Below are 15,475 nucleotides of genomic sequence, written 5' to 3'. Positions count from 1 at the left end.
ATGAGCTGGACTTTATTAACATTAAAAACTTTCATTCACAAAGTACACTTTTAAGAAAATAAAAAGGCAACCCATAGACAACCCACATAAAATATTTTTACAACATATTTTTGATGTTGTATCCAATATACACAAAGAGCAGTCTCCAATATATGCAAAGAACTCAACACTCAACAGTAAGAAAACAAACAACCCAATTAAAATATGGGCAAAATATATGAACAGACATAGCACCAAAGAAAATATAAAGAGGGCAAATAAAGATGTTCAACACCATTTGTCTTTAAGGGATTGTAAATTAAAATAGCATGAGATACCCCTACACACCTTAACATGGTTTAAATCCAGAAAACTGACAATACCAATTGCTGGTAAGGAAACAGAGCAATGGCAACTCTCTTTCATTACTACTGGATGTACAAAATGGTACAGCCATTTTGGAAAATAGTTTGGCAGTTTCTCACAAAGCTAATTATAGTCTTACCATATAGTCCAGCAATTGCACTTCTAGACTATACTCAATTGATTTGAAAACATGTCTACACAAAAAGCTGCGTGCAAATATTTTTTCATAATCACCAAAAACTGGAAGCAAGCATAATGTCCTTCAACAGGTAAACGGGTAAACAAACTGTATAACAATTAATATTCCATTGTATGAAATATTCCATTGTCCATACAATTGAATATTAGTTAGTGCTTAAAAAGAAATGAGCTATCAAGCCACGAAGACATGTATAAATCTTAAATGCATGTCGCTGGGAGAAGCCAATCTGAAAAAGCTACATTGTCTAGGATTCCAGTTATATGACATTCTGGTACAGGCAAAATTATATAGACATTGAAATAGTCGTTTCCAGAGGACAGTGGTCTAGGGAAGAGGAGGGGAGGGATAGATGAAGCACAGAGGACTTTTTAGGATAGTGAAGCTATCCTATACGATATTGTAATGGTGGATTAATGATACTATGCACTTGTCAATACCTATAGAATTTACAGGTAAAAAGTGAGTGAACCTTAATGTGCTCAAATCTTTAAAAAAATTTATTTAGGAGGTCGAAGGAAGATCATGATGGAATGCAGAATGTGACAAGAGGATCTATATTACGAACGTTTGAAACACCTCACTGAAGGAGATGGGGTTGCGGTACTGACCTATATAACTTTGGAAGTGAATGAAATCCATAAAACTAAAGACAAAAAAGAAATGTATATAAACTCCCTACTCTACTTGATAAAGTTTTCCCACTGGAGAATGGGTGAATAATTCTGATACTGCTGTACATGCATACTGAATTTGAAGAATTAATAAATGGATGGCAGATGGTGTAACCATCTGTTGGAGTGGGAGGTAACAGATAAGCAGGAGCAGGAGGCTAGAATGATCTCTGGGCTAATGGATTAAGTTGGAGGCAGCCATATAAACTCATGTTTAGCTTAATATAGACACAGATGGTTACATATAGAAACATGTCTGAATAGATACGTACATATGAACAAGTTTGTATGCACAGGGATATTTCCTCGTTCTGTCAGCTGAGAGGGCCTGGAAGGCACTGCTACTCCAGTAACAATGAGCACACCTAGAACCCGGATTTTGGTTTCTAACACATTCTCTGACAAAGGGAAGCAGGACCTCCAGGAGAAATTGCTGGTTCTTGAACTGGCAGGAAATATACAAGATGAGCCTGAAACGTCTTTTAGTGCCAGAAACTGAGGAAGTGCTCAAAAATAGAAATCCCAGGGAGTATTTCAAAGCAACACTGAAGCCAACTGAAAGAGCTCCCAACAGCCAAAGCTGGGACCGCTTGAGCAAGAGAATAAAAAAAGTAGCATTGGTTTACAACCCCAAGTATAAAATAAATACCCATGAATCCATACTGATCTATTAAAATGATTGAATAAATAAATTGATATGAATAGATAAATCTCCTATGTAGCAGAATTCCAAAGAATTTATGTAGATAGTCCACCCTTATGGAGGAAAACATATTCCCCACTGTTTCAGTGTGAGCTCTGCATAATGACCTCCTTCTAAAGAGCACAGTGTAACCTTAGAAGGAAAAAACCTGACAAACTATCTCAGCCAGGTGATCAAGGTTAATATCAGTGGTGATAAAGTCACTGTGTCATATGTACACTTGACATGATGTGAAGAGAATGGCACTTTGCCTCTGTGATCTTTGGCCCCAAACGCATAAACTCAGTCTAATCACAAGGAAAACATCAAAAAAATCCCAGTTGAGGTACATTCCACAAAATACCTGACCAGTACTCCTCAAAATTGTCAAGGTTATAAAAAAAAGGAGTTCTGGAAATTATTACAGCCAAGAGGAGCCTAAGGGGACATGGCTACTAAATGTAACGTGTATTCTGGATGGGATGCTGGAACAGTAAAAAGGTATTGGGTAAAAACTAAAGAAATCTGAATGAAGTATAGACTTTTGTTAACAATAATGTATAAATATTGATTTATTCATTGTAATAAATTAATTATAATAATGTAAGATGTTAATAATAGGGAAAACTGGGTATGGAGTATATTACAACACTCAAGACTATCTTCACAATTTTCTGTCAATCTAAAAGTGTTCTCACATAAAGAGCTTGCATGAAAATCAAGAACAAAAAGAACAAAGTTTGAGGACTTATATTTTTCAATTTCAAAACTTACTGCAAATCAATACTGTGATATTGGCATAAGCATATGCAAATAGATTAATGGAACATAATTAAGAATCTAGAAATAAAGTCTTACATTTAGGGCAATTCATTTTTAACAAAAGTGCCAAAGCAATTCAAAGAGAAAGTTCTTTTCAAAAAACGATGCTGGAACAGTTGGATACCCACATTACCTTATCTCACATCATATACAAAAATTGACTCAAAATTGATCATAGACTTAAATGTAAATCATTAAAACTATAGAACCATTAGAAGAAAGTATGGCACTAAATCTTCATGTTCTTAGATTTATTAGATAAGACAGCAAAAGCACAAGTGATAAAATTAAAAAATTCATAAGTTGGACTTCATGACAATCAAAATCTTTGAGCTTCAAAAGATACCATTAAGAAATTGAAGAGAGAAGCCACAGATTAGGAAAGATATTTGCAAATCATATATTTGACTTGTAGCCAGCATATACAAAACAAACAAGCAAACTCTTCAAAATCAATAAGTCAAATAACCCAATTAATCAAGAATATATAGGAATATCACAAACACATGAAAAGATGTTCAATATTCTTTGTCATTAGGGAAATGCAAACTGAAATCAAAGGATTATCCCACTTCAGAGGAAGCACAGACCTGTAGACATGCTTTTGTTTTCTTTTACTTAGCATTTTGTTTCTGTTTGAAAGCATATACATCAAATCTAGATACTTTTCTTGTATCATTCCTTAAATAATAAAGAATCCTTTTATTCTATATTTTTTCTGAATACTGCTCTGATATTAAAATTCCTAATGGAATATCTCTAATATTCTGTTCTGTCTTATTGCCTACGTATTTGCTATTTTATTCCATTATGAGAGATTTTCCAACTTTATAATCTTTCCACATTCTATAGCTTTTTTCAATAATGCTATTAAAGTTTTAATATCCAAGAGGTTTTTTGTTCTCTGCATGATGCTTTCATATATAACACTGGCATTGTTTTATTTATATAAAACATCTCTTTAAAAATATTATAGTATGAAGTCCTTTTTTTTCTGAACCTTGTGCTGTCTGTTTCCTTCAATTTTTTCTCACTCTGTTTTAGCCTTTCACTTTTATGTGGATGATTTTCCTCAAATATTAGTGATCCTTTGGTATCAGTCAATATTTAAGAGTGAGACATTGAAAAGTAAATTGACAGCTTTAGGTGGAGGATCCATGGCTTACCCACCATTAGGCTTTCTGCAGTTATGAGGTGGAACGCAGCCTGCAGTGGGAGGGCCCAAATGCATTATTTGTGGGTTATTTCTCTTAGATCAACTTCACTAACGAAGAGTCTTCTAACCTTCTCTTCTAATGGTAAAAAAACCTGGCTGCCGGCGTTCTGAGTTGCAAGAAGGGCAAAGGCAGAGAAACTTGCAGTTCAGAATACATATCTTGCTTTATTTCAGTGCAGAACCTCTTCCATGCCCTCTGCTGTGCCTGAGGCTGAATGCTGAGAGGCTCTTGTTGAATCCTAATTCAGTCTTCTGTTCTGGGCTGTTCTCAACTGTCCCTTTTAATGTCCCTGCCAACTCCAATTCCTATCTCAGTTCTGTAATGTGAATATTTGCTAGACATTGGCTTTTGCTTCAGCTTTCTCAGCCCTTCTAGGACAATTTTCACTGAAATGAAAATCCACTTTCAGTTTTCAAGAAGTTTACCAACAACCCTGTTTATTGTCATATAACAGAGTGTCAGGAGGGAAGAGAAGTGAAAACATCTCATTTAACTTTAAATCTCTGCATTGGTTTGTTTAAGATTGCACATTAACCATTTGGGAAAGTTTCTTAGTCCATTTGGGCTGCTATAACAAAATACCACAGACTGGGAAGCTTACAAACATAAGAAATTTATTTCTTACAGTTCTGGAGGCTGGAAGTTCGAGACCAGGGTACCAGCACGGTGGAGTGAAGGCCCCCCTCAGAAGCAGAGACTTCTCCTCGCATCCTCACATGAGGGAAGTGGCTAGGGAGCTCTGTGGGGCCTCTTTTATAAGAGCACTAATCCCATTCATGAGGGCTCCACCCTCATGACCTAAGCACCTCCCAAGGGTCCCACTTTCTGATACCATCACATTGGCATCAGGATTTCAACATATGACTTTTGGGGAGGCACAGACAGTCAGACCATAGCAGAAGACTTGAGGTTTATCTTTTGATAGACAATCCTGAAAAGGTCAAATATGCTTTTTCTATGTAATTTGGTATCCCAAACCAGGAAGGAAGGAGATCTCCTAGGAGTTTGTTTGCACACACACCACTGGTGCTGTTGAGTAAAGGTAGGATAATTCCTATAGCACAGTTCTATAGCAGTTGCTGTAGGGCTCCCAGACAGTCTTAAGAATAAGCACACATGTACGGGATATCTTTCTGCCTCAAAGTCATCCAAAGAGCCACTCCCTATGTGAATCTTTATCTAAATGTTGAGTTTCTTTCCTTTCTGATGCCCAGATCTCTGATCTGGAGAATCATGTCTATCGCCCAGATTACCTTCAGTAGTAGCTTAAAGCATCCTGAGATGTCGCAGAACTACTTCAGAATGTATAAGTCCAGAAGCCTCTTGGTAAGACTTCAATGAAGCCCAGTTCTAGATGTGAATTCTAGAAGGCTTCACACTACCCACAGGACCATAGTGAAGTTTTCACAATCTGGAGGATTCATGCTATTTTCTCTTCATTAATGAGAAACCTTGAGAGTGACAGATGAATGAGGCACAATCTTGCCTCATTCATTTTATACCCCCCATAATTGCAGAATCTCAACCTCACAAGAAATCATCTATCCCCTGGTTTCTGGGTGTGTCCATGTGCTTAGAAACTAGTCTTTCCATTTGTTGAACGTGCCATTCTTTCTTTCTTCCTCTCTGGTCCCCTTGTTAAATTCTCTGACTTATGGCAGACCCTGACAAGCATTACTGCTTCTGGGCACTGTGGCTGCTTCTACTGGGTACCACTTCTTTCACTGCATAGTGTGAGCAAGTGTTCTGAGAAGCATTTTCTTAGAAGTGGCAATGCATCATTTCTGACATCCTGATATTTTAAAGGCATTTTCTCCAAAAATTTTTCTTCAGATTTCCCCCCTCCCGGTGAGCTCTTTCCTGGAGACTCAGACATGAATCCACAGGAGTTATGGGTGCCTGAAAGAAAAAACTTATTTGAGTAATTATAACAGCTCTCTGTATTGCTTCTCCATTACCATGATTTTTGTATACATCTCCTTTTTTGTAAACAGCATGATTTTGGCATATATCCACTCACTCATGAGAAAGTGCACAAAAATAAGTGATTTTTTCTTTTTTTCAATTTTAAGAGTATTTTTTAGAATGCTTTTAGGTTTGCAGAAAAAATTGTGCAGAAAGTACAGAAAGTTCTCTCCCCATCCTCTCTCACACAGAGTATCCCCTATTATTAAAATCTTGCTCTAGATTGGTTCATTTGTTACAATTGATGAGCCCTCATCCACACATTAGTATTAACTAAGGCCCACAGTTAGTTCCATTAGAGTTCACTAATTGTATTGCATGGTTCTACAGGTTTAACAAAAGTACATGTTCTTTTAAAATAAAAGAACTGCACATTTTAGCTAGAAAAGACATTAAGAGTGATCTATTTCAAACTCTTCATCTTTCAGACAAAAAAAATGAGGACCAGAGAGGTTTAGGACCTTTATGAATACCAAACAGCTGGAAAGTATCTGTAACAAAACGTTTAACTCAGGTCTTCAAACTTCCATTCTAACACACTTTCTTCTCCTTGCCTTTCAGTTTGATCATTTTGAAAATAGAATAAGTCAGCTATGTGAAGAGTGTATAGTCTATATAACACACATCTCCCGTCCTGAGAAGAGTCTTTGCTGGAGGTATGAAGGGAATATCAGCACGCTCATCTCTACCTCACCAGTCTATTTCTCCTCTCCTTACCACATGGTCTACCTGTATCCTCCGTGTCAATTCCTCTAGATGGAAATTGGTTGAGGCCACTAACTAATTGGTTTATCAGGCTTTGCTTTGTCTCATTATTAAGGGAGCTGCAAAATCAGGTATTTGAGCTATGTACGACAACAAACAAGGATTTGATGAGAACGAGTAGCTAGGAATAACAAGCATGCATTTCATTAAAGTGTCACTTGTGCTGTCTATATTCATAAACTAATTAGGGGCCAGCCTGTGAGTCCAGGAGCAAAGGAATTCCTAAGGATATTGATGATTTAAGTAGGTAAATAAGGCAAATTCTGGATCTTTTTTTTTTAAATCATAGATATCATAAACAATATATCATACCTTTTTGCCTTTGCATTTAACATTTCCCAAACCAGTGGGAATTATTGAAAGTTAAATGATTTCACATATAGCTTTCCTTGGCACTAGTTAATTCAAAGAAAAAAAGTCCACTGTGGTTAGAATTTGTAAGGAAAGTATTAATCAGTGAGAACTCAAAATCTATTCCCAAACTGAGGACAAATTGAGAAATGTTAGCAGATCGGTAAAACATGATTTGCAACTCAATGATATTTAAATGTTTTTGCCAATATCTAAAATGATTTGTGTTCTCAAATCACATCCTAAATATGTTCCTTGGTAACTCATAAAACCTCCTGAACTGTTTCAATATATAAATTAATGCTTCATTTTCAGAAGATATAACCCTTGTAATGTTATTTTCTGATTAAGCTAAAAAAGAACATGTTCTTTTTATCCAAATGGAAATTTTAAATTAAAACATATATCATAACAATTAAATTGCTATTAATCAACATTTTGTATTAGTTTTGTAAAATTTTTTTCATTGCATGAGTGTATCATTTTAACTTACGTAATTTGAGCTACTCATTCTGCTCTAAGTTTTTTAGAATTTGGTTCAAAATCACGAATTCAGAATTACGATGATAGTTATTTGCATTCCTAATTATCTAATATTTTCTAGCAATAAAACCATAAAAATAAAAAGCAGATGTGCCTCTTGTTTAGGATTTATAAATCTCAAACCTGAAATCAGAAATGTTCTTTTAAAGGAAATCTCTGGAATGATCTAGTCATCCATCCTGCTTTGCCTGGTGATGAGCTATCCTGTTTTTAAAGTCTTATTAGATGGAAATTTCATTTATACAAATAGATTCTCATTTCCAGTAATCTTGATTGTAGAATCAGGATGCTATCTTTTCTGCAATAGCTAAGTCTTATTTCCTTTTATTTCTCGTGAGTATAGATCAATCACCATTGTTATATTTTGAAGACCATTGTAAATTAACATTTTTTTATATTGCCCTTTCCTAATAATTTTTGTATACTCTCTTAATTATTAAACTCTAAAGAAATGATGCCCAATAGCAATAAGTTTAGATACATATAAAGTTATTTATATATTCTTTCTCGTCACACAAAGGACTCAGTCTCAGTGCATTTCATGTAGATGACACTCAAAAGATTTTGATATATGATCAGTTTACCTGTTAAGCAAAAGAAAATATGAGTAGCTATATATGGAGATGAAAATCAACTTAATGTGGCTAGGGTTCAATAGTAAAATAAAGAAAGTAGAGCTAATCTTAGCAACAGCAGCAATAGATCTAGCTTTCATAGAAAAAAGAAATTGTGACATTAGGGATTTTTGGTCCCTTGGGAGCACAACTTACGGACTACAAAACACATTCACACCAAAAATAAACAGAGATACCCTGCTGGATCAGCAGGAATCCTCCTTTCTCAAATGGCCCTGCCATTCCAGTCATGGGTGCCCACTTAGATTTCTAGTTGGAAGTGGTGGTTACCTCTCTGCATGGGAACCTCGCAGGGGCCAGCATGGATCTCAACAAAACACTGTCCAAATTGACATAGCAATGGTCACTGGAGGTAAACAGGGAGAAGAGTGTAGCATGTGAATGAATATTATTTGATGGCATAAATTAATATATAATTTTTCTTAATTGTCAGATCTCTCCTAGGAGTTCCATATACATTAGTCTCATTCAAACCTTATAAAAGTTATTATTAGTTCATTTTTACAAATGAGTAAGAGAAAGACAGAAAAGGTAAGTTAATTTGCTTAAAATTACAATATTAGTAAGTGGTTGAGTCAGGGTTTGTATGCAGTTGTTTCCGAGCAGTAAAGCCCTCTATATTTGGAGTCTTGCTATTTTCCTACCATGTCACATGCAGAGCAATGCTTGTTCTAGTATTTCTTAATCAGGGAACTTTGATAGCATCTCTTCATTAGCAATCTTCTAGGAAGAAGAATGCCTTGTGGTGTGGGTAAAGCCCAGAATTGATTTATTGCACGCCCAGACTGGTAACGTGAGAAACACACAGATGCAAATGCTTTGGTGATCTAATTCTATGCATTTGGCTAAAGAATTCCATCCACAATTCTACTGAGAGCTCAGAGCAGACAACCTGGGATCCCCCTTCCACATAGATCAGATCTTGTAACTCCAACACAGAAGTAACAGCTATAGTGTTGAAGGCTTCCTAAGAGTGAAGCTGATCGGAGGCCAGATGCAGAATTTCCAACAATGTCAATGAATAGTGTATGTGAACGAAAGAAAAGTTACATGCACAAACCATGTGTCACACTTCTCCCATTTGTTTCTGAATTTGGAACTCTGTGAATCATCGACTTGGAGTAAGGAGCGTGGTATATCAGCACGCTATTTCAAAACTATCCACATCCTTTCAGCTTGTTATGCTTTTTGCTGCCTAAGTCCATTCTTAAACATTTAATTGATATCTCAGTCCCACTGAGGTGTAAGGAAGTCTCTTTGCTTAGGTAATTAGCAATGAGAACCAAAGCATCGAATCACTGTTGGAAAATAAAAGATTAGAACTAAATAATAATATTAGTACCTGTATTTCAAAGCTGATAAAGCTAAGCCTCTCAAAAAATAAAAGTTTATTGTGAAGGACCACAAATAATTTGCTATACCATCCTAAATTCCTTTAATTTGAAACAGAATGAACACCACTAAGAAGTGGCATTATTACGGCATTCTGGTCTTTCATGCCATGCTAATCTGGTCAATCAAAGCTTCATCACAGTTTGTCTAAGCACACTGCCTGCCTCTGAAGGGCAAACTGCAAACACAGTCGTCTCACAGCATGTGGTTTTAAAAGAGAATGCTTCTGTTTTTGCTCCCTGTGTAATGAGTTTAAAAATCATTTTGTACTTTTGAAAAATAACTAAAGTTAAAATATCTTTGCTCACACAGCTCTATAAAATTGACACAGGAATCTGCAGAACAGAGTTCTCTGTGCCATGTTTGCTCATTTGTCTAAAAACCTATTCTGAAGTACTACTTTTCTCTGTACACATTTGCAGTAAACATGAGACTTGAAATGCTTATATTTTACATGATGTTCACCACAGAGTGGCAATAGGGTGGCCAAAATAATATTTCTGAGCAGGTAAAGACCAGTAATGAATACTAACAAACCTTGGCTAGTTATTCCAAGGGCTGACAAGCGAGAACCTTCTCTAATATCACTACTGTGGAACTGTGGCTTTGCGCAGACACCTGAGGTTGCCTCTTTGAGGTTTGAAATATGTAAATATATCAGAATAATGTTCTTCAAATAGCTTTCTTGTTTGTTTATTTGTTTCTTTTGGTGAGGAAGATTGGCCCTGAGCTAACATCTGTGCCCATCTTCCTCTATTTTGTATGGGGGACGCTGCCGCTTCATGGCTTGATGAGCGATGTGTAGGTCTGTGCCCGGGGTTCTGAACCCACAAACCCTGGGATGCTGAGGAGGAGCATGCGAACTTAACCACTATGCCAGCAGGCAGGCCCCCCAAATAGCTTTTAACAGAGGAGCAATGTATTCAAAAACCAAATAAACTAGAGCTGTGAGAAACAAAAGGCTTACAGTATTTTTCATTTTGTTTGACCCTTAAGTATAAACTTTTAAACATAATTTCTCCTCTATCCCTTCCCGTGTGAGCTGACACAGAAATTCAGTGACGGTTTTCTGAATGTTATTAAATCAACTATGACAAACATTTCCCTAAACACCTAATGCTGTCCTGCTCTTTTCTTATGACATCTTCCCATCTCCACAGATTCTCCTAAAGTGTAGTTTAGAGGCCACTTACAATGGAACCACTTGGGCTGATTGTTAAAATTTCAATTCCTGGACCCATCTAAACTGATTGAATTAGAATATCTGATGCCAGGGCTTCACATACGCACATTTATCAACACCCAGGAAAATGCCACAGTAAACACTGATGACCGTTCTGCGTAATTCTAAACCCATTTGCCTTGAGGTTATGCTCTTCCAAATTCCCTTTCTCTCTCTCTCCACACACACACACACACACACACACACACACACACACTCACACACACATACACACACACACACCGTCTTCATATGGTCTTCCATTTGCCCCTGCTACTGTATGAGATTTTACAGACATAAAGTTTATTGTTTATAAACTTATAAACATTTGAAAAAATTTAGAGATGTATTTCATCTAAAGATACACTTAGCGAACATTGACAGGCAAGGATTAATGGAAAAACATAGCAAACGACTGATCCATTTCTAGTAGGAGAAAAAATATCAATTAAGAGATCATTTGAAAATCTGATAGCACGCTGGACCAATGTCGTATCTTCCTAATGAACAAAATGAACAGTTTTTAGCAGTGCACTAAATCCTCATTTGCACATGGGGAAAATGATGATATTAGGAAAAAGTTAAAGAAAACTCACCACTTCTTCATGTCTGCATTTTCTCACATTAATTCCATTTATCTGCAATAAAAAGAAAAGCATAGTTTCGTGTGGTATATTGTGAATTGACTCTATGTTTTGGTTGCACATAGAAAACAATGGTAAAACGTATACCTGGAGAATTGCATCCCCGATGAAGAGCAGTCCAGAAAGTTCCGCTGTGAATGGAGAAGACAACTGATTATGCATTGACTATTTTCTTCATACAAAGTTTTTTTTAACTAATAAAGTCAAAACTGACAAAAGGAAAAAAATTAAAGATTTCATACCGATAGCATCTTAAAAGATCCACAGGAAGAGAAGTGCAAAAACAATATTATGATTCAGCCTAAATACTGAAACACATGCTGAAATATTTCTTCTTAATTCTATGATTTCTAATCTTACAGTTGCCAAAAATTGGTCACTCTTCTGGATGGATGACTAAATTTTCTCATGTCCTTATAATTTTAAGGTATCTATGAAAAAGTTTAGCTTTGGACCTTCCATCCATCAGCTATGGCATCATCTCCAAGTTTCTTTTCAAACATTAGACTGTCTAACTGATTTCAGTCATTGAAACAGTTACTTTACAAAATCTTCAGTGTTTTTCCCAGATGAAATTTCATATGAAAGGCTGAGTTAAATTGCATTTGAGAACTGAAAAATATATATATATGGAATTGCCTATATTTGATGTGACTTGTTAGATTTTTTTTGTACATTTGTTTGTTTAATGAAACAATTGAAAATTTATGCAGTCCCTAATTTATACAAGTCGCATGCTCTGTTATTGTTCATCCTTGCTCTCCTGTGAGAGAAGCCCTCCTCTGGAGTAATAAAGGGCCTCGATGCAGGAATTAAACTCAGCTACATACTGCCTGGTCATGGGGAACCCAGAGCTAGTCAATCACATACTAATTTATGATTCTTAAATATCACCTTATTCTCCAATAACAATGACTTACAAAGGAATGGCTACTATATAACTCTCTTAACACTTTACCTCTTTGTTCCTTGGAGATTTTTGAAATGACGACTGGAATGTTATGTTCTGCTCCCCCCTGAAAAGAGAAAATTATATATTGTGCTTTTTAATCTTAAAAAATAAAAATGCAGCTTTTAGCTGGGAAACTATACAGGTTATGAATAGTATGTTAATGGACACCAGGTAGAATTTAAATAAACTTGTGGAGATTCTTTACCAAGTAGATAATGCTCCCAAGAAACTTATCTACCTGTTTAGAATTTCATTTAATAACTAATAACGGTTGACTTGGAAAGTTTTCATTTTTCAAATAAAGATTTTTAATGCCTTAAATAAGCAGTATCTTCAATGTGTAGCAGTGCTGTCCATTGTAGAAATTCTTATTTAGGATTCCAAATACCCAATAATTACGCATTTTTATTATCTGGCTAAGCTGTTCTGTGCTGGTGACCAAGCACAGACCTCTTTGGATGCTAAGTGACTAGAGAGATCTTTACCTGCACAAATGGATACAAACAATCAGAGTGTGCATATGCTCGATGGGGGAGGGGTCATCTGCATTTCCTTAATTATATGAGATTCCTCTTCCTGTGAAAGCACATACTAAACAACTAACAGAGTAAAATAAACTGGAAGAATATTGCAGTAACACGTTATCTAATTGACCAAACGCACATGAAAAAAGAAAGAAAAATAAGTAAGCTAAACTTATATAGAAGGAAATACAATAAATCCCTGAAATAACTGCATAAACATTCTATTTCTATATTAGAGTTGAGAAGGTTGAAAGCAATAGTCGAAAAATCAAATAAGTGCATTAAAGATAATCAAATCTTCAATTAATTTCTTCCTTAAAGAAATCAAATAAGTACATAAAATGTCACTTAAAAAAGATTGATAGCACTTTTAACATAGGATTGTTGAAAAGATGATCTAAATTTCACTGAGGTTTCTCTATCTTCAAAATAAGTAAACTTCCTAAGCCTTTCTTTTTTCAAGGACAAAAATTATTTTAGGACATTTTTCCATGAATGTCCATTTTTAACCCTGAATTGTCAATAAACTTAAATATAAGAGCGAATAGCTACTGAGAAAAGTAGTGCTATTTAACCTTTTCTTGGCGAGTAGTCCTTTCTACTTCTGGAATATTAAGAAGAAATATGATAAATACAACATTGAAAACTGTCTTCCTCAGGTTGCAGTTTAAACACTCCCTCCATTCCCTAGTCTCCTCATTTCCCCCCACCACCCTCACTAACCCGGAGAAGAGTCCTAGAGGAGCTACATTGGTTCCTAATTCTGCTTTGCCTTTTCGTCTGAGTGTTCCTAGAGTGTTCCTAATGAGCCCTGATCCTGATCAAAGGATAGTGATCTGTGACTGACAGCGGTGGAGATGAGTGCTTACTTAGCACACAGTAAACACTGGGTAAAAGGTCACCATTATCCTAAGGCAGTCTACCGATTAAGATTTTACGAGCAAAATTACAGAGCAGGAAAGTGGTCAATTAAGACAAATCCATTCTAAGATACTTAATATTTACTAGCTGGGATTCCACATTTCCAATCTCCCATAATCTGTTCTATCCTTTCCCCATTATACTTATCAGCTTCTAACCTGCTATTATCTTTATTCACTTTCAGATTTATTATTTGTTTTCTTTCTTCCTCCTCCATCCCTAGTAGAATGTAAGTTCCACGAGGCTATTGAATGTTTTTGGTAATTTGTTTTGTACATTGATGTAACCCCAGTGCACAGAATAATGTCTTTCTTTTTTATCTTTGAAATGTTTGTTGAATGAATGAGTAAATAAATAAATGAAGTCTAAGGCTTTTACATGTTTAAAATTATTTTATTCCTTAAAATACATTGCAGAATGATTTTAAGTAGAAGCTAATGAGGTGTACAACGAACTCAAATGCCCATGGTCATGACAGTTTCTAGAGATACCTGCAAATTGAAAAGAATTTTAAGAATGCATCTCAATTTCTCAGAAGTAAAAACTGGTTAACTAAAATGAATCATGCGCTGACGAAGCTTAGGTAGTATAAAAAGAGGAAACAAAATCCTCCAGACATTGTGGTTCAGCTACTTTTGGGCAGAGAACACATTGTTTATGTGACTCTTATCTGTGAGGCTGTCAGAGTGTTCTCCTTCAGCTATTTTGCTCTTCACAGTTTTCTCTCCTTGCACTACTGAATCCAAAGCCTTTCTTAGTGCTCAGATTTTAATGCAAGTTACCATGGAGGACAGTGGGAAAGCTCTCCCTGCGATCTGTCTAGAGAAAGGGCTGTTGAGATAGCAATTTTCTGAGGATAAACTCAGTAATCCCATTCTTGCCTCAACACTGAGACTTACAACTATCTTTTAATGACAAGATATAACTAACCTCTATTTTGTCAAAATTTTTCTTGTATATGTGAAATTTCTCCTAAAATTTGAATGGTTTAGTACAAAGATGGTTGTTTGATTTCTAGAGTTTTTTAATCAGACGTTTGGAGCTCTGAGAGAATTTTTAAACCAATTTCAGAAAATGACTTAATTAGACAGTAAATTTTAAGACAAAACACAGAAGATAAAATTGGAAGTTAAAATCACAGGACTTTCATTTATTGGATGAAATGTGAGATCAGTCTAGCTCTAGTAAAGATAATTAGATTTAATTCCGGACCTAAATGGGAAAATTCAAGGTTTTGCAGGCAGGAATCAAATAATGTGATTCACTGTTTAAAACAGGTGATAGGCTTCTTGTTACACTTAGAATAAAAACCAAAATCCTTCACAGCCCCTGTCCTGTGCCTCAGCCCCCTCTGTAGTTTCACCCTGTACCTTCATCGTTTGGGCACTAAAGGATGTCCACTTATACTGTCCCCTCTGCCTGGAATGCTCTTTCCCTTTACTCTTAGCCTGGTCAACTCTACTCATATTCAGGATCTCAGCACAAGGGCCCTTCATCAGCACCTCCATAATTGAAGGAATTCACCTCTGCAGCACTGGATCAGGCCTGTGATTTACATTTAGTCACACCACAAGGTGATCAATATCTATTTTCTTGCTGGAGTATAAAGGGCCTGAGGCCAG

General features: G+C 35.9%; 1 protein-coding gene across 1 annotated transcript in view; it reads right to left on the bottom strand.

Annotated features, from left to right (window-relative positions):
- The window catches only part of SNTG1 (syntrophin gamma 1), a 388,392-nt gene that overhangs the window by 254,084 nt on the left and 118,833 nt on the right, over positions 1-15,475 (bottom strand). The window contains exons 5-7 of the mRNA XM_058528686.1: positions 12,415-12,472; positions 11,544-11,587; positions 11,409-11,450 (exon numbers count right to left, since the gene is read on the bottom strand). Of these exons, the coding sequence (XP_058384669.1) occupies positions 11,409-11,450; positions 11,544-11,587; positions 12,415-12,472 (144 nt within the window). The remainder of the gene's footprint in view (positions 1-11,408; positions 11,451-11,543; positions 11,588-12,414; positions 12,473-15,475) is intronic.

Source organism: Diceros bicornis, chromosome 33, assembly GCF_020826845.1.
Source record: "Diceros bicornis minor isolate mBicDic1 chromosome 33, mDicBic1.mat.cur, whole genome shotgun sequence".
NCBI classification, from domain to species: domain Eukaryota; kingdom Metazoa; phylum Chordata; class Mammalia; order Perissodactyla; family Rhinocerotidae; genus Diceros; species Diceros bicornis.
Note: the sequence above shows the minus strand (reverse complement) of the source record. Positions and strands in the feature narration are given on the sequence as shown.